Raw genomic sequence first — 22,306 nt, 5'->3', positions numbered from 1 at the left:
ACCTTCCCGCCTGCGCGGAGCCGCTGCCCATTGGCTGAGGCCGCCCGGGCGGGGGCGGGGAAAATCAGTGGGCTCGCTGATTGGCTGCTCGGAAGGAAGTCACCCTGGAGGGATGGCGGGGCGTGGCCGGCGCGCTCGGTGGCGACGCTCCGGCAGGCGATTGGCCGGCGGCGGTGAAGTGTGAGCAGCCCATTGGCTGGCGGCGCGCGGCGGCGCGCTCGGATTGGGTAGCGTGGAACACCCCGCGCTGCCATTGGCCGGCGCTGGCCGCCGGGGCCGGGGCGCTGCGGAGCCGCCCGGACGCGCCGCTGCCGCCGCTCCCCCTCAGCCGGCAGGGCCGGGCCCGCCATGGCCCCCGCCTGGATCGGCCGCCTCTGCCTCCTCCTGCTCTGCCTCTGCGGGGAGGCCGCCGCGGGGTGAGTGCGCCGGGCCGCGCCCACGGGCCCGGGGGTTCCGCCGCAGCTCCGGGCCTTCCCCCTGCCCAGGGCCGGCGGCCGCGGCGCTGAGGGGACCCCGCTCCCTTCCCCTCATCGCTCCCCTCTGTCCTGTTTCCCCCAGTCGCTCCCCTCTCTCCCGTTTCCGCTCCCGTCTCTCCTGTTCACCTCATCGCTCTCCTGTTCCCCTCATCGCCCTCCTCTCTCCTGTTTCCCCTCACCTCTTTCCCCTCGTCCCCCTCCCATCCCCTCTCTCTCCCTCCCCGCCTCTCCCATCCCCGTTCTCTCCCCGTTCCCCTTCCCTCACCTTCTCTCTCCCCTCACGGCAGGAGAGACTTCTACAAGATCCTGGGGGTGTCCCGCGGCGCCTCCATCAAGGACATCAAGAAGGCCTATCGCAAACTGGCGCTGCAGCTCCATCCCGACAGGAACCCCGACGACCCCCGGGCGCAGGAGAAGTTCCAGGACCTGGGCGCTGCCTACGAGGTGAGCCCGGGAATGTCCTCCCCGGCCTGGGAAGGGTGGGTGGAGCTCACCGTAAAGCAGGCTGGAGCTTGGCCATTGAGACTCGTGAGGATTCGTGCTGGAGCATTCAGGGCACGGGAAAGGAGGTTTGCAGGGAAGTAAAGGCTCTTCCCTAAGGTGCAGCTGGAATCTGTCCTTCCCCTGTTACCATGTGAAATTCCATTTTCCCCCTGTTCATATACTGAGTTCCATCCTACATCTTTTATTATCACAGAATCCCAGGATGGTTTAGGTTGGAAGGGACTTAAAGATGATCTCATTTCATCTCTTTACTGTGGGCAGGGACCCTTTCCACATCAAATTCCCTTCCTTCCTTCTCATCACTTTCCATACTCCCCATATTACTACACCAACTTCCATCCTGCCCCTGTTAATACATCCAATTCCAGATACTCTCCCCAATAAAATAAAAAAAAAAAAAATATCCAGAGCATGTCAGGTTGCTTGGAGAGCTGCTCCTGCCAGAGGACAAGGCACCAGCTTAAAGTTCTTTGGAATTTATTCCCAGTTCCTCAAGGGAGGAGTGGAGGTGCAGCAGCCCCAAGTGTGTGTAGGGCCAGGCTGGGATTAGTCTGAGCTGATGGGAAGTGAAAGGTGCTGGCCATGGGTTTAGAGGATATTAAGTGATAGAATTATGGCTCACAGCAGGATTCCTGTTACTCACTCCATGATGATGTTGTGGCATGCAGATGATCCCCCACACTAACAGCACAGTGCATTAAATAAATCAAACATAGATTGTATTGTATTGCCCCAAGTTGTGAAGCCAAAGCCTGCCTTCCTTGGCTCTCCATGCATGCAGGCTGTTCCTTCCATGTTTTCTGTCCTTTTTGTCCTCCTTCTGGCACTGTTGGACTCCATCTGCTGTGCAGCAGAGAGACCCAGAGGAAGATGGTGCTGAAAAATTCCATTAGCAAAAATCCCTAGCAGTGACTTGCTCTCTGGGAGGGAGCTTGGGGTCCTTTGGGAAAAATCCAGCTGCTGGGTTTGTAGCCTGGCTCCTGCTTCCATCCCTGGTGCTCCTCAGATATGCAAATATTTCTCAAATGAGGAAGTGAGAGAACCAGCTGGCATTTATTTCTCTGTGTGAGAAAGAAAACTGTTTGCTTTAGCTTTTTCTGGGACCCATTTTCTAGTTTAGACTTAAATAAACTGGCTTTATTATCACAGGGAAAATGAATATAAAGACTTTTTTTGTGGAAACAAGTAATCCCCTATCATTTGCAGCACCTCAGGATTGATGCACATGGAGCTGTGAGCTTGGTGCTGTTTCTGTGAGCTGGGATCTTGTTGGCTCTTTCTGCTGACAGAGGATTTCTCTGCCTCTTCCTCAAGTTCCAGTTGGTTCCTCCTTTCCCATGCCCAGTTGGTTGTTAGCTAGCAGCTGAGATTGTTCTTTCTGTTTAAAAGCTGAGTGAAAATATGTTTGTAAAACCGAATCAGAAATCCAGTGTTCATGTGTGTGAGGTTTGGAGGAAGCTTTTGATGCCCCCCCTGCAAGGTCTTTAGCTGTGTTTAGCCAGGACAGCTTGGAAATCCTCTGCTGAGTTAGCTGTGGGATACAGTGAGTTGATTTGGTTGTTTTGGGCAAAATGGAACCAGAATTGGGTGACACTTATCAAGCAGAATTTTCCTCACCATAAACCTCTGTTAACAGCACTGCTGATCAGGGTCTGGGTAGCTGATGATGGCAAAGCTTTCCCAAAAAATTGAGGGGAAAGTAGGTTAATGAAGACATTAACCTGCTCAGTGTCTTCATTTTCATGGGCTCAGTGATTCCAGCCCGGAGCTGCGTGGTCTGAATCCAGCTGTTTCAACTAGGGAAGAGACTGATCCCAGGAGAGGGAGCTGAGACTCTTCTACAAAGAGCCACGAGTCTCAGGATGATTTGGGAGGAGTTTCCATGGGAATCTCAAGTGGCAAAGGGAGAACTGAGCCCTTACCTGCTAGGTGAAAGTAGTGAAGTCACTGCTGATTTTTTTTCTCTGTTTTCCCATTTATCAGTGGTTATAATTCCACAGAATCTCAGGATGGTTTGAGTTGGGAGGGACCTTAAAGCCCTTCCAGTGCCACTCCCTGCCATGGGCAGGGACACCTCCCATTATCCCAGGGTGTTCCAAGCCTCATCCTACGTGGCCTTGGACACTTCCAGGGATGGGGTAGCCACGGCTTCTCCAAATTCAGCTGGTTTTCATCTTTTAGCTGCTTCTCCACCTGTTGAGTTGCTTCTCCACCTGTTCCCATTCCTGTACAGCCTTCTGAAAGCCAACCTGCCAACTCTGGCTTTTCCAAATATGATTAATGGGGGAAGAAGGGTGAGGAAGACTAAATGTGACCAGAGACTTCTGGATCTCTGAGGCAGGAAAGAGCAAAGATCAAAACTTAGGAAATAAAACTGATGCTTAAAAGTCATGGCTGAGACACAGGGAGAGTGGTTTGTGATTATTTGTCTCAGCATGTCCCGCTTTGTAGGATTTGAGTTATTCCTTGTGATACTTTTTTAATATTTAAGATAAACTCAATGTTTATGTTTTCCAGGCTGCTCCTGTTTTTTTAATGAATGAAACATGCTTGTTAAGGACTTAACTTCTCCAGACAACACAGCAAGCAGGGTTCCTGTAGAGTCCCCAGTGAGAAGTGCTGAGGGCCCTCAGAGCCTTTTCCAACACCTCCCCTCAGCTCCAGATGAGCCTTTCCTCCATTCCTGCCTTTTCCAGGTGCTGTCAGACGAGGAGAAGAGGAAGCAGTATGATGCCTATGGAGAGGAGGGCCTGAAGGATGGGCACCAGAGCTCCCACGGAGACATCTTCTCCCAGTAAGGAGGTTTGACCCCTTTGGGCTGTCCAGCAGCTCTGCTCTGATTCTGTGATGCTCAAGCACCCTTTTGATGGGCTTTTTACCTGGCCCAGGGTCGCTGATGTGCAAGTTGAGAATTTGAAGACAGACATTTCCAGTGGGTATCCCACATGCAATTTCCAGTTTTGGTGTGCCCCACTCCTTGCTGCAAGCAGGAACCAGTAGAGACTTCCCATGTGGGCACCTCTGGGCACTGTGGGCGATTTTTCAGGTGCAGCACCTTCTTCAAACATGTGGAAACTTTCTCAGGTTATCTGTGTGTGATTGGGTTTTAACCTGTTGTCACACATCACTTTGGGGACACTTTTCCTTCTGCAAAGCAATGCTGTGGTTCCTTGCGCAGCACCTGTAGAATTTGGAGCATTAAAAACCAAACTTGCACATCACTTGGACAGAACCTGATTTTCTGCCCCTTTGGATAAATTTCCTAAAATAATTCCAGAAGTTGCTCAACTCCTGTAATTCTGGGTGAGGACTTGCACTACTGCTCTGCTCTGTTCTGAGGGACAATATGCAGGATTCCTAGGGAGTTTCCCTCATCCCTTTTGTCCTCAAACTCCTGAAAACCAACCTGCTAGCAGCGACTTGCAGTGCTGCTTGGAGTTTACAGCTTTTGGTGGTGGCAGCTGAGCAGCAGTGCAGTGTGGAGAGGTCAGATTTTGAGTGTTCTGCTCCAAATTTTGTTTTCTTTAGTGCAGAAAACTCTTCCAAAGTGGCTGCTGTGTTTGAAGACCTTAGTTGTGTTCTGCAGGATCAAAAAGAGGTTCCTGGGTTTAGGACTGCAAGGAAGCTGCTTTTTAGTGGAGTAGAAGCATTTGCCCAGAATTCCTTCCTGACATAACCAGTGTGCTTAACTCCAGTTTCTTTGGGGACTTTGGATTCATGTTTGGAGGAAACCCTCGCCAGCAAGACAGGAATATTCCCCGAGGAAGTGACATCATCGTGGACCTGGAGGTCACACTGGAAGAGGTGTATTCAGGAAACTTTGTAGAAGTAAGTTTACTTGTCTCAGTGTTTCTAGGTGTTCCCAGGTTTGAGGTGCCTGACCAGAGCTCAGAATATCTTATCCCAAAAATTAGAGCTGAAATAGATGCTCCTTTTCTGTATCTGGCAATGGAGGATGTTGTGGTGCTATTTCCTGTAGTTTACTGAAGAAACCACACATTTATTCACCTTTTGCATCATTGTCTCCATAAAGTGTGATAATCCTGATTTGTTGGCTGTCAGTCACCAGCTCAGCTTGACTAGTGCAGCAACCCAGTTGGAAGAGGTGTAAATTGTCCCTCTGTAGAATGTAGGAATATTTGAGGAGCTGTTGATAAGGTTCAAATTCACTTTGCAATTCTTGCAAAACCAATCTCCTCCTTAGGCCAAACATGTCACTGCAAGTTTCCAGATTATATAACTGAGAAGAATATGTAGAAAATTATTATCTTCTCTTATGCAAGCTCCATCTCTGGTGCTGACAATCCCTCCTGTGTGCATGTTGGCTTTCCATTGGTTGATTTTGTCTTGTGGCTGTTGGGGGAACTCCAGATAATTTCCCCATTGCGTGAGACAAGGAAGTGCCATAACCAAGGTTTGGGGTGTTCCATCCTAGTGTTACCTTTCCTGTGTGGAAAAGTGTGGAAAGAGAATGGCAATAGTGATGTCAGAGAGAGCTTTTTTTGTGTTTAACATGTGATCACAAGGTGAAAACTTGTCATTGTTTTGCCAAGGCCACATTTGGAGCTATTGTGGCACCACCACACAGCAACATGCCCCTGCCTGTGGCATGGGGCTGGAATTAGGTGATCTTTAAGGTCCATTCCAACCCAAACCACTCTTTCTTCAGAGAAATCCAGACACTCGTGGAGACCCAAGAACGCTGACACCAACCTCTCCCTCTTCCCTGCAGGTTGTCAGGAACAAGCCAGTGGCAAGACAGGCACCTGGCAAACGGAAATGCAACTGCAGGCAGGAGATGAGAACAACCCAGCTGGGGCCTGGGCGCTTCCAGATGACTCAGGAAGTTGTTTGTGATGAATGTCCCAACGTCAAGTGAGTTTGGTGCTCTTTCCTGCTCCACAGAATCATAAATTCCGTGATTTTATGTGGTGTCATCGATCGGGGGATGTGTATTCCAAACCTCACCGCTAGGTGGGGGAACGTGCCTGTGTTCCCAGGAAAAACTGGGGGCTTTGGGAAGGCTTAACACCGAGTCCTCATTTCAGTCCCTTGATTCTTACATCTGTTGGATGTAGTGCTCCCCAATTTCCTCTTCCAGCCCTTTAGTCCTTGCACAGTCACACTGCAGTGGAAGTCCCACGGCTAAATCTGAGCGGGAAGCACACAGCTGGATGTGGAATGCCATGCTGTAGTCACACACCCTGATGCTGACTGTGTATTTGGGAGCTTTCAACTTCACCTTCTCTACTCCCCGAGTCTCAGCTCACCAGAAAGGCAGCTCTGACTCTCTAGGATTATATGTGAGCAAGGAGACAATGTGTGAGCTTGTGGGGGTGTTCTCCTTACCCCAGGGACACAAATTAAAAGCTGAGATGAAGTTGAAATAAATAAATAAAGTTGAAAACTGAGTGCTGGGTTGCTCTTGCCATTTTCAGGCTGGTGAATGAGGAGCGGACGCTGGAAGTGGAGATAGAGCCAGGGGTGAGGGATGGCATGGAGTATCCCTTCATTGGGGAAGGTGAGTGTGTGCTCAGCTCTGAGCTGCTCCTCCTCCATGGTTCTCTGGCACTGGCAGTGCCCAAGCCCCCCATGTGGTTGGAAGTGCTGTGTTCTCTGCATGTGCTGAAATCCAGGAGCATGTTCCCAAGTCTGGAAATCCCTTAGCTGGGAGTGGGGTCATGCACAAAACCAGCTCTAAGTCTGGTGTTTCCCATAACACCTGTGCAGGAGCGTGAGCCTGTGAAGGGATCCCCTCTGCCCTTCAGTACTAAAGGACATCATTAACATGCAAAGAGGTTTCCCAGAAAAGCAGAGGTGTGACTTTGTTAAGTCAACACCCATAAAGCCCTAAGCTCTTTAGGAGATGTTTAAGCAGAATTTTGGTCATCTAAAGATCAAATAGTTTTTTTTTCCTTTGACTTATGAGCTGCAAGTCTGTAATATCCTGCTTGTCTCTCCACTCATTCTAACATTTCCTTTAAACAAAACTTTTCTTTCTCCCCCACAGGTGAGCCCCACGTCGATGGGGAGCCAGGAGATTTGCGCTTCCGAATAAAAGTTCTTAAGTAAGTCTGGCCTAGTTAGGCTCTTGCTTGGCCACATGGAGCTTACCCCTCAGCAGGGCAGGTGCAGGCCTGGCACTCAGGGCTGTGCAGGATGCTCAGCCTCGTGGTGCTGGAGGAGCTGGACTTGAAGCTTTTAATAGTGGAATTATTAAAGTATCGGGGGTTTTTTTGCTTGAATTCACCATGTGTGATTCAGAATAAATATCTCCTTTTTTCTAGCACACAATCTTGCTATTGTAAGGAAATGTACTACTAAGAAAATTGCTGTGTGAGTCAGGACTTCTTGCCACACCTTACCACTCAGTGCCCTAGAAATAGAAAAGACACTTATCAGTGCATATCTTACACAGGAAAATGAAGCTAAATTTGATTCATTTCTCACTTCCTCTCCTATTTATGATTTCACCAACCTCCCAAATAGAAGGAAAGAAGCTCAAGGACCTGATTCCCCTCTGGAGAAGGAGTAAAGTTCAATGGCTCTTATTTCCACAGGCACCCAGTGTTTGAAAGGAGGGGAGATGACTTGTACACAAATGTGACAATCTCGCTGGTCGAGGCACTGACAGGCTTTGAGATGGATATTTCCCACTTGGATGGGCACAAGGTGAGGCCCAGGGTGTTGCATGCATCCCAAATTCACCTGCAGCTCCATGCTGAGGGTTGGCTTGCTCAGGGTCTGCTTATCTACAGTATTCCCTCTGTTGGAGCATTCCAGGCCAGTGGACTCTGTGAGGGGTGCACAGTGTGTGCCTCACTTCCAGGCTGTCCCAGCAGAGGGTGGTGTTAGTTCTGGCATGTGTCCAGTAAAACAGCCTGGACCCATGGGATATCACTGGTTTTGGCAAGGGATCAGTGCCAGTTGGAGCTTTCCAGTGGGTTGGAAAGGGTGTTGGGAGTATTGGGGTGAACACACAGAACATGGACTGCCCAGGGAGGTGGTGGAGTCCCTGTCCCTGGAGGTATCCAAAGAACATCTGGATGTGGCCCTCAGTGTTCTGTTCTGATTGACAAGGTCAATCATGTGTTGGACTCGATGATCTTGGAAGTCTTTCCCAACCTCAGTGATCCAGGGATCCTGTAACACTAATAATGTTCTAAAATTCCTTTTCTCTCCAGGTCCACATTGTACGGGATAAAACCACAAAACCCGGCGCCAAGCTGTGGAAGAAGGGAGAAGGTCTTCCAAACTTTGATAACAACAACATCAAAGGCTCCCTAATAATCACCTTTGACGTGGAGTTCCCCAAGGAGCAGCTGACGCCGGAGCAGCGGGAAGGTGCGTGTCCAGAGGCCCCAGCCTGACCCTGGCACAGCTCAGCGGGGGCTGCAGCAGTCAGGAGGAGCTGTGCTGCCCCTGTGCCCTTGTCCAACATAACCCAGTTGGCTAATGGCCTGTGATAAACTCCCACTTCCCTTGGAAGCAAGGAAGCTTGGCTGTGGCTGAGGTTGGGATGTGCTGCTGCTGGAATGCAGCTCTTGGCAAGTTTGCAAGGTGCTTTGTTGTGGTGCTGCCCATCTGTCTGACCCCACAGCCTTGCTGGGCTCAGCCTCTGTCTGCTTTGCCTCGGCTGGAATGGGATCACAAAGGGTTTTCCAGCCCCTGCTGCTACTTTCTTGGAGGGAAGACTTGTAGGAATCCCTCTGCTGCCGAGGTTAATGAATATCACACTTCATCAGGAGAAGGGTTGTTCCTTCCCACAGCTCCTTCTCCAGGACAGATCTGTTGCTCATCTTCAGTGCTCAAATGAAACCTGATGAACCATGTAGGGATCCTAAAATTGCCAGGAGGGTAAATCCTTAAATCCTATACTCCTAGCAGGGAATTCTTTGCTCCAGCAGCCTCTGTGGTTCTGCTGTGCCACATCAGAATAGGAATCAAGGGCCTCATCCTCTGCCACAGGACAAATATATTCCTGGCATGTACTAGTGCAGGTCTTCAGGAAATCCCCATCCCCAGAACTTCTTCCAGGGCTTCTTTTGAAGTGGCTTCACTTCTTCTAGTGGATTTCCTGGACTCCTCAAGTTTGTAGTGGGAAACCAAGCTCTGGGTGTCTTTTATTCCACTGCCTTGGCCACACTGTGCCAGCTGCCCTGTGCAGTCCAGTTGGTGGCTGCAGCTCCAGATGTCCCAAGGCTCTTCCTGCAGCTGTTTGGGCTGAGGGGTCTGTACCTCTGGGCTGGGCTTAGAGTGATCCTGCTTCATGGTTTTATCCCTGTGCTTTTCCTCTTGTTCCGAGAATGTTGTGTGGGGCACGATGGCCTTGTCATTGTGGAGTCTCAATCCAGGTTCTGCTACCCCTTCCAGAAGCTTCATCAGGCAACAGCAGCTCTGAAACAGATGTGAGGTTATTCCAGCTGTTGCTCTTGGCAGTTTAGAGGACACTGGGCAAGGAGCAGTGACAGAAATCTTCCATGTTTCTGACAGAATTGCTCACACAGCTCTACGGATATCCGGGAACAGAGGGATGATGGCACTGGCATGGGTGTGTTCAGGCACAGGGCTTTGGGTGTTTCTCTCCCTCCTAAAGCAATTCCACATTTCCCAGGGGAAGGTGACTGGGTAGGCAGTCAGATGTCTTTCCGTGTGCTGGGTATCTCCAAACATCCATGATATCAGGAGTTTTATGAGGGAATAGGTCTATCACTTTGTGTGGCAGCAGTTCAGTGTACACATTCAATGGAAAACTGTAGGCTTCAGAATTCAAAACATCCCTTTTTTCCCTTATTGTTGGCAGTATTTCAGTTCTTATCTCCTGACCACATATCCAGCTCCTGGGGCTGTCAGAAGATACTCTATCTCCAAGAGCACCACCCCCAGCTTTGGAGTCACAGAAATAATATCCCTTCTTTCCTGCAGTAGGACTTGATCACTGTTGATCAGAGCTTCCTCTCCCTCTGTGCTGTAACCTGTCACTTCTTGTTGGTATTAGCAATATTGCAAAGGAAAAATTGACTTCACGCTCCAGGAAAAAGTGCCTGAAGTGCAGTAGCACCAATTGTTAGGATTCCTGGTTGGAATTCCTGATAAAACCTTGGGTACATGTTGAAAAATATCCTGTGCACTACTGAGGGTGTTCTTCAGGCCAGCCAGAGGTGTGGGAGCTGCTTGGAAATGAGATGTGGGATGATGTTAATCCCAATTTTTTCAGGGTTTCTGGAGCACACCTTTCTCCAGCTACAGCCTTCCTTTCTAAGAACCAGACATCCAGGAGCCACATCCTCTCACCCACCAGCTGGAAAGGGACTTGGAGGCTCCTCTGAATGCAGGAGAGGAAGTGAATTAGCCTTGGAGAATGACCTGTTCCTAATAATGAGCAGCTCCTGGACAGGGCTTCACTTTGTCCTGGTGTTCCTGAAAAAAGTTCAGGAATCTTTGGCCATCAGCCAAGGAACATGCCTGGCAGAGAGACATCCTGCTTCCAGTTACTACTTCCAGGACAGTTTTCCAGTATTTTAACACAGCTACTGTGATCCTTATGCATGCTATTACTGGTTTTCAAAAACAGTAGAATGTGTAGCCAAAAAGGTTTAAGGATACATAAGCAGGACAAGGGTTGCAGGGAGACAAACTGTTTTTCAGCAGGATTTCCTGAAGGATTTGCATGCCTGAAAGGTTGGAATTTTCTTCTGTACAAGTAAATTGGTTGGTTTCATTACTGATAGTCAATCTAAACCTCCCCTGGAGCAATTTGAGGCCATTTCCTCTAATCCTGTTTCCCTGAGCAGAGTCTGACCCCCACCTGGCTGTCCCCTCCTGTCAGGAGTTGTGCAGAGCCACAAGGTTCCCCCTGAGCCTCCTTTGCTCCAGGCTGAGCCCCTTTCCCAGGTCCCTCCTGGTGCTCCAGCCCCTTCCCAACTCTGTTCCCTGCCCTGGACTTGCTCCAGCCCTCAATGTCCTCCTGTTAGTTATTTGAAGGTCACCCACAGTGTTGGGAGTTTCCCTCTGTTTTGGGCTCAGTGATTTTTGTGGTTGCTCTGAGCTGTGTCCTGAGGGGCTCCAGGGCAGTGAGTGACCAAGCTGAGTTAATCAGAGGGGACTCCCTCTCTAATCTCTGGAAAAACAGTGACACATCCACCCTTGCCACTGTGCTTCCTCTGCTCCATGTGGGCTTGCCCTTTAAGCAGCAGTGGAGACCTGCCAGCCCTTCCCTGTCGTGCTGTGCCGACCCCAGGAGATGAGCTGTTATGGATTTAAGGGCTGACTCACTCTTTTAGCCTGTTTGGTAAGAATTTGATACAGATCTTTGGACTGCCAGTTGCTTGGAATGTTTAGTGTGCAGGATTTCAGGAATGGGGAAGAAGTGCTGGAAAAGTCATCCTGACATCTTTGCTGTGCTCTGCATGTGACACTCTCCCTTCCCTTGCAGGTCTCAAGCAGCTCTTGAAGCAAGGATCAGTGCAGAAGGTCTACAATGGATTGCAGGGATATTGATGTGTGGAAAAATTGGACTTCCCTGGAAATGCAAAATCAGATTTGTTTTCTCCTGCCCACTGTAGAAGGGGGAAGAGGGAGGGGGGCAATGGTTGAGGTTTAGCTCATCTTTGGTTTGTAAATTATGGAAGTGCTCAGAGTCTGGGGAAATACCTTTTCAGGACATAACTGGTGCTGCCTGTCATGTTCCACGTCCTGGAACAACAGAGATTCCTTGAGCAGGAAAACATAGGTGGGGAAAGGAGTTTTAAATTCCACGCAGATTGGAATTTCTGATTTTTAAATATATTTTGATGTGACTTTTCTTGGCCATCTCAACATATTTTCATAGCTGCTCCTGCTTTTTACGTCCTTCGTGTAAATTTATTCCAAATTCTGTTGTTTTGGGGTGATATTTTTAATCCCAGCCCTTCCTCCCCTTCCCCTCTGAGTCCAGAGTGTGGTATTGGTTCAGAGTCTGGTTTTGGGGCAGGAATACTGGTGCTGTTGGAAGTGCACTGGGCTGTGTTAGGCCCCCACGATTGATTGGGGAAAGTCTCTCTCAAGGCCTCTGTGGGCTCTCCTAACTACCAAGTCCCAAAAGTCAACGGTTGGTTTGAAATTTGAAGTTGCACCAGTTTAGCAAAGACTCCTTGGTCATGGTGGAATTTGGGAATAGCTCATCATGGCCTTGGCTGTCCCTCATTGCCCCCACGTGGAACCAGTCTGGAAAAAGCTCCCTCCCCTCCTGCGCTCTGTCCTCCGTGAGGACGGGTGAGGCTGATGGGAATAAAGTGTTTGTTGGAGTCGGAATGGCAAAACCTCCCTGGTGATGTGTTTCTGGGACAGACCTGGGCTTCCCTGTGCCAGGCAGCAACAGAAGTCATGGAATCAGTAAGGCTGGAAAAGCCCTCTGAGGTTCCCCCAGCACTGCCAAGGACACCACTGCCCCATGTCCCCGAGTGCCACATCCACACATCTGTCAAACCCCTCCAGGGATGAGGACTCCACCACTGCCCTGGGCAGCTGTGCCAGGGCTTGACCACCCTTTTAGGGAAGGAATTTTCTGTCATATCCAACCTAAACCTCCCCTGGAACAACTTGAGGCTGTGTCCTCTTGTCCTGGCCCTTGTTCCCTGGAAGAGCCCGACGCCTCCTGGCTCCACACTCCTTCCAGTTCCTTCAGGGATCATAGGAGCTGTAAAGTGGGATCCTTCCAGCTTCTCCCTACCCCATTTCCTATTTGGGAAATGGATGGGGGAAGTGTTTGCTGGGGAGCAGCAGATGCAGCCTCAAGGTGATTTTGTTTTCAGTTTAATAGTTTTCCCTCCTTGGGAGCAGGAAGCAGCTCGAGGTGGGCACAGCTCCTGTGTCCATGCTGCCCTTGGTCCAGCAAGTCCCACCCACCCCTGCAGCTCCAGTGGGAGTGACGCAGGGGAAGCAGCAGCCCCGGGAAGATTTCCTGCTGGATCCTGTGTACATTTGCTTGGCAGAGCACAGCAGGGGCTTGGTAGCAGCTGAGACAAACCCGCAATGCCAGACTCCTGCTTCTCCTCAGAATCCATAAGGATAAAGTGGTAACCCCAGCTAAGGCTGCTTCCTCTGCCCATGATGCCCAGTCTTTTCCAGGTGCTGCCTCTGCTCCCCCTTAGCTCAAGTTTCTAGGAAACCTCAGATTTCAAAGAAATTCCTTCCCATATCCCTGTGCATGGGGCTGTTTCCTGTTACTCCAGCTCCTTGCAACCCTGCTCACCTGTAGCAATAAGTCCAAAAAGCCAGGATTTCACCCCTAAGCTCCAAGATCTCCCCCAGGAGAAGGTGTAACCTCTCCTACCTGCACCCCCAGCAGCAGTCAGCAGGAGTTCTTGTTCTCACTGCTGTGTTTCCTTTCCCTGCTAATTCCTTTCCTTCCTGTGGTTTGTTTTTGTTGCATTGTGAGACCAGACTCGAGAGCACAATGGCTGCAGAGCCCTGGCTTGCACACCAGCAGGGAGGAAGACGGGGAAAAAAAGCCCCAAGTTCCAACCAGAAACTTGCTTCCTCTCACCCTTTCTCCCCTGCTGTGGGGTGTGTTCAGCTTCCAACTCCTTTCCCACCTCCAGACAAAGCTTCCAGGGCTTCCATGCTTCTGCCCAGCAGCAACAGCAGTGCTTGCTCAAACGTTCCCAGTGGTTTTGGTTCTGGCCCACTCACAGTGTTCTTGTTTTAGGATCATGGAATATTTGTCTTCCAAGGACTGGGGGTGCAGAGGGTGCTGGGTGTCCATGGCATTCTCTGTCCCCTTCTCCTGTGACATGGAGCTGGTGGGAGTGAGTCATGGCACACATGAACTCCTTTATCCATTGAAATGCTTCCCACGAGGTTTAGGTGTTCACATCTTGGTCTGGCACCAAACAAGGATCCTGACTGAACTTCCAGGCTGGGAATTCTGTAATGCACAGCTTGAATTTCCAGTCCTTTCTAAGCAATGCCGTTCCCAAACTGGAAGAAATAAACTTCCTGGGCCTCTTTTAACCCAAATCCTTGGAATGGTGAGGATTGTGAGGGTTCAGATGAAGGCATGTTGTTCAGTTCTTCTAGGAAAACATTTGTCCTTGGAATGCACTCCCAGAAGTCCATGCTGCTTTGGGAAGGCCTGGCTGAAATGGGCTCCTGGTTTATTCCTGCAGGGAATGGTTTTCAGCACCTCCTGGGGCTGTGTGTGTGTTCTTTCAGGGCCTCACCACAGGCTGGCTTTTAGATGTCATCACCTCCATCAGCTGTGTTCCCACCCTTTGGCTGGATCCCTCCCATCCCAGGGGAGGGGAAGGAGCAGATGGATGAGGATTCCACAGCAGGTTGATGGGGGGAGGGAATACAGGGCTCAGATCCACCATGCCCTGCAGCCTTGTCCGTGTCTTCTGTCCCTCCACAGCCTGGGCTGGCTGCACCTGGAGCCACATTCCCCATGCCAGGCTGGATGGTGACATTTTGGGGCTGCTCCAAGGAGTTTCAGCCTTTAGTGTGGAGGTCTTGGGAGGAGGGTTTTGCTCCCAATGCCTTCAGTCACACCAAAGGCTGCTCTCAACTTTGGGAAGTGGGTGAACGTGTTCCCAAACAGCCATTTTTTCCGGGGAAACGTCTCTGAAGGTGCAGTGCAAGCAAGCTTGAGTTTTTCCAAAGAAAAATCTTGTTTTTTCATGTCTATCTCTCTCTGAACCTTTCTGCTCCAGGGCTGGGCACTGAAGGAAGAAGGGGGAAGGGACTGGTGCCAGGACAAGTCTGCTGGGTTTGGAGTAGGAACCTCCAGCTGGGAAGGGAAGGTGAAGCAATGATTTTTCACTGGAATCCTGACTGTGATTCCCAGCCTGGTCCCCATCCCTGCTCGCTGCATTGCAGGAGCTGGTGGAGCAGCCTGGCTTGCTCCGGAGGGTCCCCAGGGACAGGGCAGCCCTGCGGGGCAGGGCAGAGGTGTGGGATGGGTGGTACCCGCTGCCTTCATCCCGCCTTCCACGTATCCCTGCTCCTGGCCAGCAGCCAGCTCTCTCCTCCCGTTTCCTCGGGCTGACCTGGGAGGTGAGCGGGAAGGGAAGAGGGCAGCGCTGGGCACCGACCGCCCTGCGAGGAGGGAGCGGCCAGCTCGGCCCTTCCCTGTGCTGAGACGCTTTTCCAAGGAGCTGCTCCTTTCCGTGTGGGAGCAGGAGGCTGCCAGGAAGCAGATCCCCCCACTCCCAGTGCAGCCCCTGGGGTTAACAAGGGTGTCCCAAAGTTAGCAATTAAAACATCTGTGGCTGTTGACACTGTGACATCTGAGAATTTGGAAGGATGGGGTTTGTTTAGTCCTGAAAAGCCACAATGACACCAGTGCAGGCTCCGAGTGCGTAAGAGGTGTTTACAGGGATAATCCCACTTCCTTCCACATGGATCCCATCAGCCCCACCTGTTTTTCCCTCTCCCACCCCAGAGCCCATCACTGGTTTTGGGCAGCTCCTGGAGCCTTCCAGCCCTTTGTCCTGAGGCACGGCAGCTCCCAAAGGACACGGATGGAGATACCGGCCTTGCAGGGGAAGCTGATGTCCAAAAGGAAACGGGCTGACCTGCCCATCCCATCCAAGCTCCCCATGGGATGGAGAGAAGGAAAGAGCTGGTTCCTGGCACATGGGCATTGCCTCACTGGAACAAGGATCAAGGCTTGGGTGTTTTATCTGAGCCCTTATCCAGGACAGCGGCAGCGGAGCAGGCCGATGGAAACCATGCATGGAAAACAAAGCCTTGCCCGGCAATCCCCGCAGATAACAGGGACGGGTCACTCTGGGAGCTGGCTAAAGCTGCCAGAGGCTTCCGTGCGGGTTCATTCACCCTCCTGCAGAACCCAAAAGTCCTCCAAGGAGAAAATTAAAACCACCCCTCGCTGATGGAATACGCACTGGCGCCTGTCCCGAGCTGTGATCGGGACGGAAGAGCAACCAAATTTGGGAGAGGATGAGCCATGCATGTGGCTGCCAGCTGCCAGGAAGCTGTGTTGGAGTGCTGGTGGAACAGGAGCCCAGCTCCCAGTTCTGAGGAAGCTGGGCTACTGTCCCAGCCAGGCCTCAGTGGCCCCACCATGAGGCACTTGAGGGTTTTGGGGTGAGGAAGACAAATGTTAGGACAACATATTGTGATACCTGGGGAAAGGAAGAGAAATTTTGGGGGTACGATGTGTTGGAGGTGGATGCTGCCACCATAACCCCTCTGCTGCTGGCCACCGTGTCCAGGTCGGATCATGATGCTGGTCACCACCAGGGAGGTGCCTTGGGATGGAGGTGCCAGGTTTGGGTGCATTGCCCATGGACACCAATGGAGATGAGGCTGTTCCTCGGGGTTCTGCACTTTTGGGGGATCCCCACTGCCCTTGTGGAAACTCCAGGAGCAGCAGCAGAGTCAGCTCCGTTCTGGAGCGTTCTCCAGACACACACTGGGAGCTCGGGGGCAGGAAAAAGGCTTTTCCAGAGGTGCGTGGAGTGGATAAGCTCAGACTTGCTTATCTGTCCAAAAGATGACACATTTCTGGAGCAAAAAGCAAAGCAAGCTCTGCTGTTCCAGGCCTCCCCCCCAGTGTTTGCCACTGTCTATCCTGGGTGCCATCCCTGCTCCATGGGCATCCCACAGCATCCACGCTCAGCCATCCCAGCCAGAGCAAGGAGCTGCAGCCCAGGCAGAGGGGATTGACTGAGCTCAGGAATCACTCCAAGTCTTGGGGACCAGAGTGCAACGTCTGCAGGTGGCAGAGATGCCCTGAGTCTGAAACTCAAAGCAGAGCTGGGAATGCAGGGGTTTCTCCCAGCTGGAAGGGACTGAAGCCCTTTGTGGGCAGCAAATGCAGCACGTGTGACCTTGGGCACTGCCCTGGTGTCCCTGGCTGCCGGCGGCAGGGACGCGGAGTGCTCGGCCCACAGCGCAGCTCCTGCCAAGGGCGCTGCTCCAGGGCCCGAGCCATGACGTTCCCGTGCCTCAGCCCAGTTGTTTTGGATTCTCCAGCCTCTCAGAGCCCGCCAAGGGTGGGGAGCGCCCCTGCCCCAGGAGCCTGGGGGAGGTGGGGGCTGCTCCGGGGCTGGCTGGGGGCCAGGGTGATGAGATGTGGGCTTTGGAGACCTCCATCTCTCCATGAGGACAACCCCTAAGGTCATCTTCGCATCCCTTCTCTCCCTCATCCTCTTTTCCCATCTTCCCTCATCACACCCTGTCTTGCTCACAAGGTGTTTAGAAAAGAAAGAGCTGGAAGCTAATCCAGGAAAGCTTCTCTCCTGTCCCCAGCCAGCTCCTGGCTCCCTTCCTGCTGCCAGAGCAGTGGAGATGCACAGGAGAGCTCAAAATCCACTTTTGGGTGAAAGGGAAACGTGGCCTAGAGTTTCTTATCGACACAATCAAAGTTTAAACAGTCAGAGTGGAGGTTTTAGCTTGGATTTGGATAGCGGAAAAGGAAAACTGTCCCCTCACAGCTGTGTGTGCTTGACCTCAGCATCTCACACCGAGTGAGGAAATGAAAAACATTGAGTAAATTACTTAACTGAGTCAAACCAAAGCTGGGAGAAGGTTGAAATGAGCTCAGGAGGTGCAACACCCTCCTGCAAACACCACCAGTGTCTTTCCAGAGACCTGGAAAACTTAGCACACAACCCAAGGTCTGGCACAGGGCCTGGCAACACCAAGCCCAGTCAGCACCAGCAGCCGTGGTCCAGGATGGATCCACAGCTCCACATCAGTGCTGCCAAGGGGAACAAGAGTAGCCAAAGGTGTGGTGGGAGCTGATGGATGGTTTTATTACATAAGGTGTGACATCCTCCCTCCATCCCCACTGGAACAGGGATGAAGGAGGGTTTAACACCATCCTTTTAACCACTCCATGGCTGTTTCTCCTGCTGCTTTCCCCCCACACCTCTCCCCCCACATTTTTCCATCCATGCCCAGTGTTTCTGTGTGGAGTCTCAGTGCATTGCCCGGCGTGAGGACTGTCCACAGGGCTGGGGGCTGCTCCAGGGGTCAGGGAAACCACCGGTGTCCTTGGGGAGCAAAGCCTGTGGCACTGGGGACGTGCATCCCTTGTCAGGGATGGGCTTGGTCCTGGCCTCCACAGAGGGATGATGGATCCAGTCTCTGTCTCTATGCAGGGATGATGGATCCAGCCTCTGCCTCCCCAGGGTGATGACGGATCCATGGAGAGTTGCTGGACCCTTGGGAAGATGATGGATCCATCCCTGACTCCACAGGGAGATGATGGGTCCGTCCGCTGCCTCCACGTGGTGGTGATGGATGCACGGGGAGATGACAGGTCCATCCCCTGTGTCCATGGGGTGACATGGGACAGCTGCCCACGCTAGCAGCTCCCTCCCGTGAACAGGAAGATGCCCAGGGCCATGCCCAGCAGCCCGAGGCTTCCCAGGACCAGCCCCAGTACCAGCGGAGCGCGCGATCGGCCGCTGACTTTTCCTGCAAGAGGCGAGAGGGATGGAGGTGACAACTGGGCCACGCCACCGCGTCCCTGTCCCCAGCCCCGGCCCCAGCACGGACCTGTCCTGGCACTCTGGGCCTGCAGGAGGCTGACACAGGTGGTGTTGAGGAAATACTGCAGGTCTTGGGTGGTTATGGAGTATTTCATCAGCTGCTCCTGGGCAAAGGAAGCCACCGGGAGCTCGCCGGGCCAGCGCCGCTCCCAGGTGGCGCTGGGGACGTGGAAGCTGAGGAACGCCGTCCTGTTGAGGGTCACCTCGTAGAAGCTCTGGGCTGTCCCGTTGGGGTAGAGGCGGCAGCCGAGGTGGCAGCACAGGTGATGGGTGACTGCGGGGACAGAGGGAGGGGACAGGGTCACCACGCTCCCACCCTGAGCACCCCGTGGCCCTCACCAGCAGCAAACTGGGCACTGAGTTTGCACAGCCTCAGCACCACCCAGCCCACCCACAGCTTTGTTTCCCCTCGGTGTGAGCACGGCAGTGACTTTTCCAGCGACTGGGATTATTTTCCCTCCCTTATCTCCAGAAAGCACAGCTCCGGTTTTACAGAGGGAGGCTCTGGGCACAGAGCTGCTCGTGGCTCTCGTGGAGGGAGCGAGACACCGGGACAGGGACACCGGGAGTGGGGGGCGGGTCATGCCAAAGACTCCGCGGTGACACCGGGCTCCCCAAGGGTACAGGAATGTGGGGCTGGGCAAAACCGGTTTGAGGGTAACCAAGGAAAGGAAAGGAAAGCACACCGGGGCAGGAGCAGCAGAGCTGACGGGGCTTGTGGGACGGAGCGAGCAGGAGCACGAAACCATCGGCAGCAGCGTCCCACAGCTCCCGCAAGCTGCGGGATGCAGGCAGGGTGACAGGGATGCAGGTGGGATGCAGGCAGAGCACAGGGAGGGAGCAGACAGGCTTCCTACACCTCACCACCCCACAGGCTGCAGCCCCCAGCCCTTTTCCTGAGGAGCAGCAACAGGCTGAGCATCACCCCAGGGTGTGCTCCTGGTAAGAAATTCCCGGCTCCACAGAAAGGCTCCCGTTCCCCACAGAGAGGTTTTGCACATGGCCGTGTCCCCATCCCTTCACCCATCTGTCCCTGCAGAGCCACCCCCGTGCCCTGGCAGCACGGAAGAGGCTCCCATTCCCCGGGGCACCCACCCGGCCCCCGGGTACCACTCACAATTGATGGGTCTCTCCTTGTTGAACATCGTCACCAGCAGCCTGAAGTACCTCAGGTAGGCGATCACCTCGTCCTGCCGCCGGGCCCAGGCGTCCGGAGGCTCCAGCGGGAGCACCTGGGTGACATTATTCCCTTCCAGGAGATGGCTGAGCTGCCCATTCAGGCTGGCGTTCCCCCGGAAGATGGAATTGCCCATGTAGACGCGGGTCAGCTGGAGCATGGTGAAGGCGAGCGGAGCTGCGGGAGACGCGGGACATCAGCCGCCGCTGCGACCCGCCGTGAGCGCCGTGTGCCCCTCGCCAACCCCGGTGTCCCCAAGCGCCGCCGTGTCCCTGCCTTACCCGCCGGCTCCGCTGCGCAGCCCAGGGCCCCGCCGAGCAGCAGCAGCCGCAGCATCGTGGGGACGGGGACGCGGGGCTGGCCCGGGGCTGGTCCGGCTCGCAGCTCAGCCCGGGGACCCGGGGCTGACCCGGGGCTGGCCCGGCTCGCAGCTCAGCCCGGGGACCCGGGGCCGGTCCGGCTCGCAGCTCAGCCCGGGGACCCGGGGCCGGTCCGGCTCGCAGCTCAGCCCGGGGACCCGAGGCTGACCCGAGGCTGGTCCGGCTCGCAGCTCAGCCCGGGGACGCGCTGCCGGCCCGGCTCGCAGCTCAGCCCGGGGACCCGAGGCTGACCCGGGGCTGGTCCGCCTCGCAGTTCAGCCCGGGGACCCGGGGCTGGTCCGGCTCGCAGCTCAGCCCGGGGACCCGGGGCTGACCCGGGGCCGGTCCGGCTCGCAGCTCAGCCCGGGGACGCGCTGCCGGCCCGGCTCGCAGCTCAGCGCTGCCAGCCCGCGGCTCGCCCACGGGATATTAAGCGGGCCGGGGAGGTGGGGCTGTGTGGGGAGGAGAGCGGGAGTCCGGCCAGGTCTCTCCCATTTCCTTAACCCCAGCCATCCGCACCCCTTCCCTGCCGGATATGCCGGGCCCCACGGCGCCTGAGGATGCAGGATGGGGCTCCAAGCTCCCCCCCTGGCACAGATGGAATTGGGCGAGCTGCCAGCAGCGGACTCAGTTTCCCCATCCCTTGGCTGGGCAGAGCCCTGTCCCACTCCCCTGGGGGATGTGGGAGACCCGGGGGACACGGTGATGGGGATCACTGTCAGGGAATGGGGAGTATTGGAGGGAGCAGCCGCCCAGCACCGCACTGCACCCATTCCCATTCCCACCTGGATCTCATTCCCTGTGGGGTGCAGGGTCCCACGGGGTTCCCCTCGCTCGAAGGGACACCTCAGCATCACAGCTGTAGGAACCCATCCCCTGTGGAGAGGACATCCAGCAACAGGACACCCCTCCCTGGAAAGGGGTGACACTCAGGGTAGCTGAGCTGGGCAGTGGGGATGAGAAATCCATAGCAGGGCCAAACCTCCACAGGTTTGTTTTTTTTTGATTACACCTAAAATAATTATAAATTTAAAAATGTAAAATGTAAAATTTCTACTAAAAGCTCCAGCTCATCTCATTGACAGAGCATGGCACAGCCTGGGGTGGCATGTAATGGCATCACACAGCCTGCTATGGCATGGAATGCTGGGTGGGAAGGGACCTGAAATCCCAACTCATTCCACCCACCCCCACAGGCAGGGATACCCAGGATTCTCCAAGCCCCGTCCAATCTGGCCTTGGACACTTCCAAGGATCTAGAGGCAGCCACAACTTCTCTGAGCAGCCTGTGCCAGGACCTCATCTCTCTCAAGGGAAGAATTTCTTCCCAGTATCCCATCTAATCCTGCCCTCTGGCAGTTTGAAGCCATTCCCCTCTAACAGGGCCATTGGGAATATTCTCTCTCCGTGTTTCTTGTTGTCTCTTTCAGGTGCTGGAAGACCAAAATGAGGTCACCCCAAAGCTTCTCTCCTCCAGGCGAACCATCCCAGCTCTCCCAGCCTTTCCCTCAGCAGAGCTGCTCCATCCCTCTGCTCACCCTGGTGCCTCCTCTGGGCTCTCTCCAGCAGCTCCAGCTCCTCCCTGTGCTGGGCCCAGGGCTGGGGCAGCTCTGCAGGTGGGCTCTCACCTGAGCAGGGCAGAGGGGCAGAATCCCAATCCCTTTCCTGCTGCCCACGCTGGGATCAGCCCAGCACAGGGGCATTTCTGGGATGGGGCATGGCCAGCCTCACCACCTGCACCCCCAAGTCCTTCTCCAGGGGCTGCTCCACCTGCTCATCCTCAGCCTGGATTGATCTCGGGGGTTGCCCTGACCCAGGGGCAGCACCAGCACTTGCTGGTGTTAAACCTCATGAGATTCCCATGGGCCACCTCTGGAGCTTGTCCAGGCCCTCTGGGTGGCCCCATCCTTCAGGAGTGTCACTGCACCCTCAGCCTGGTGTCACCTGCAGACCTGCTGAGGGTGCCCCAAACCCTCTGTGCCAGCAATGCAGATCTGAAATATCCCCGGTCCCACACAGACCCTGGGACACCACTGGTCGCTGATGGCCACTCTGAGCCACTGAGCCTCTGGATGTGAGCCTCCAGCCAATTCCTTATCCATTTGACAGTCCATCCATGGAATCCAGCTCTTCAATGCAGAGAGAAGGGACTGTGTCCAGGCTGTATAGAAATTATAGGATAAATATCATCCATAACCTTTCCCTTGCCCACTGAGGGAGTCGCCCCATCAGAGAAGGCCACTGGGCTGGTCTGGCAGGACTTGCCCTTGCTGCAGCCGTGCTGGCTGT

At 53.8% G+C, this 22,306-nt stretch overlaps 2 protein-coding genes across 2 annotated transcripts; one reads left to right on the top strand and one right to left on the bottom strand.

The window, feature by feature from the left end:
* Positions 1–269: 269 nt before the first annotated feature.
* Positions 270–12,272, top strand: DNAJB11 (DnaJ heat shock protein family (Hsp40) member B11). The gene is made up of 10 exons (XM_085587619.1): positions 270–416; positions 764–920; positions 3,677–3,774; positions 4,676–4,808; positions 5,713–5,855; positions 6,419–6,501; positions 6,991–7,048; positions 7,541–7,652; positions 8,165–8,324; positions 11,416–12,272. The coding sequence occupies exons 1-10, from the start codon at positions 349–351 to the stop codon at positions 11,478–11,480; spliced, it is 1,077 nt and encodes a 358-aa protein (XP_085443745.1). The 5' UTR covers positions 270–348; the 3' UTR covers positions 11,481–12,272.
* A 5,444-nt stretch (positions 12,273–17,716) lies between these two features.
* On the bottom strand, positions 17,717–20,250 carry PROCR (protein C receptor). Its single transcript, XM_085587620.1, has 5 exons — positions 20,194–20,250; positions 19,940–20,062; positions 19,599–19,835; positions 18,489–18,755; positions 17,717–18,407 (listed from the first exon to the last, which is right to left on the bottom strand). Exons 2-5 carry the CDS (start codon positions 19,992–19,994, stop codon positions 18,295–18,297), a joined length of 672 nt encoding a protein of 223 aa, XP_085443746.1. The 5' UTR covers positions 19,995–20,062; positions 20,194–20,250; the 3' UTR covers positions 17,717–18,294.
* Between the last annotated feature and the right edge of the window lie 2,056 nt (positions 20,251–22,306).

Source organism: Lonchura striata, chromosome 9, assembly GCF_050655825.1.
Source record: "Lonchura striata isolate lonStrDom1 chromosome 9, ASM5065582v1, whole genome shotgun sequence".
Lineage (NCBI taxonomy): Eukaryota > Metazoa > Chordata > Aves > Passeriformes > Estrildidae > Lonchura > Lonchura striata.
Note: the sequence above shows the minus strand (reverse complement) of the source record. Positions and strands in the feature narration are given on the sequence as shown.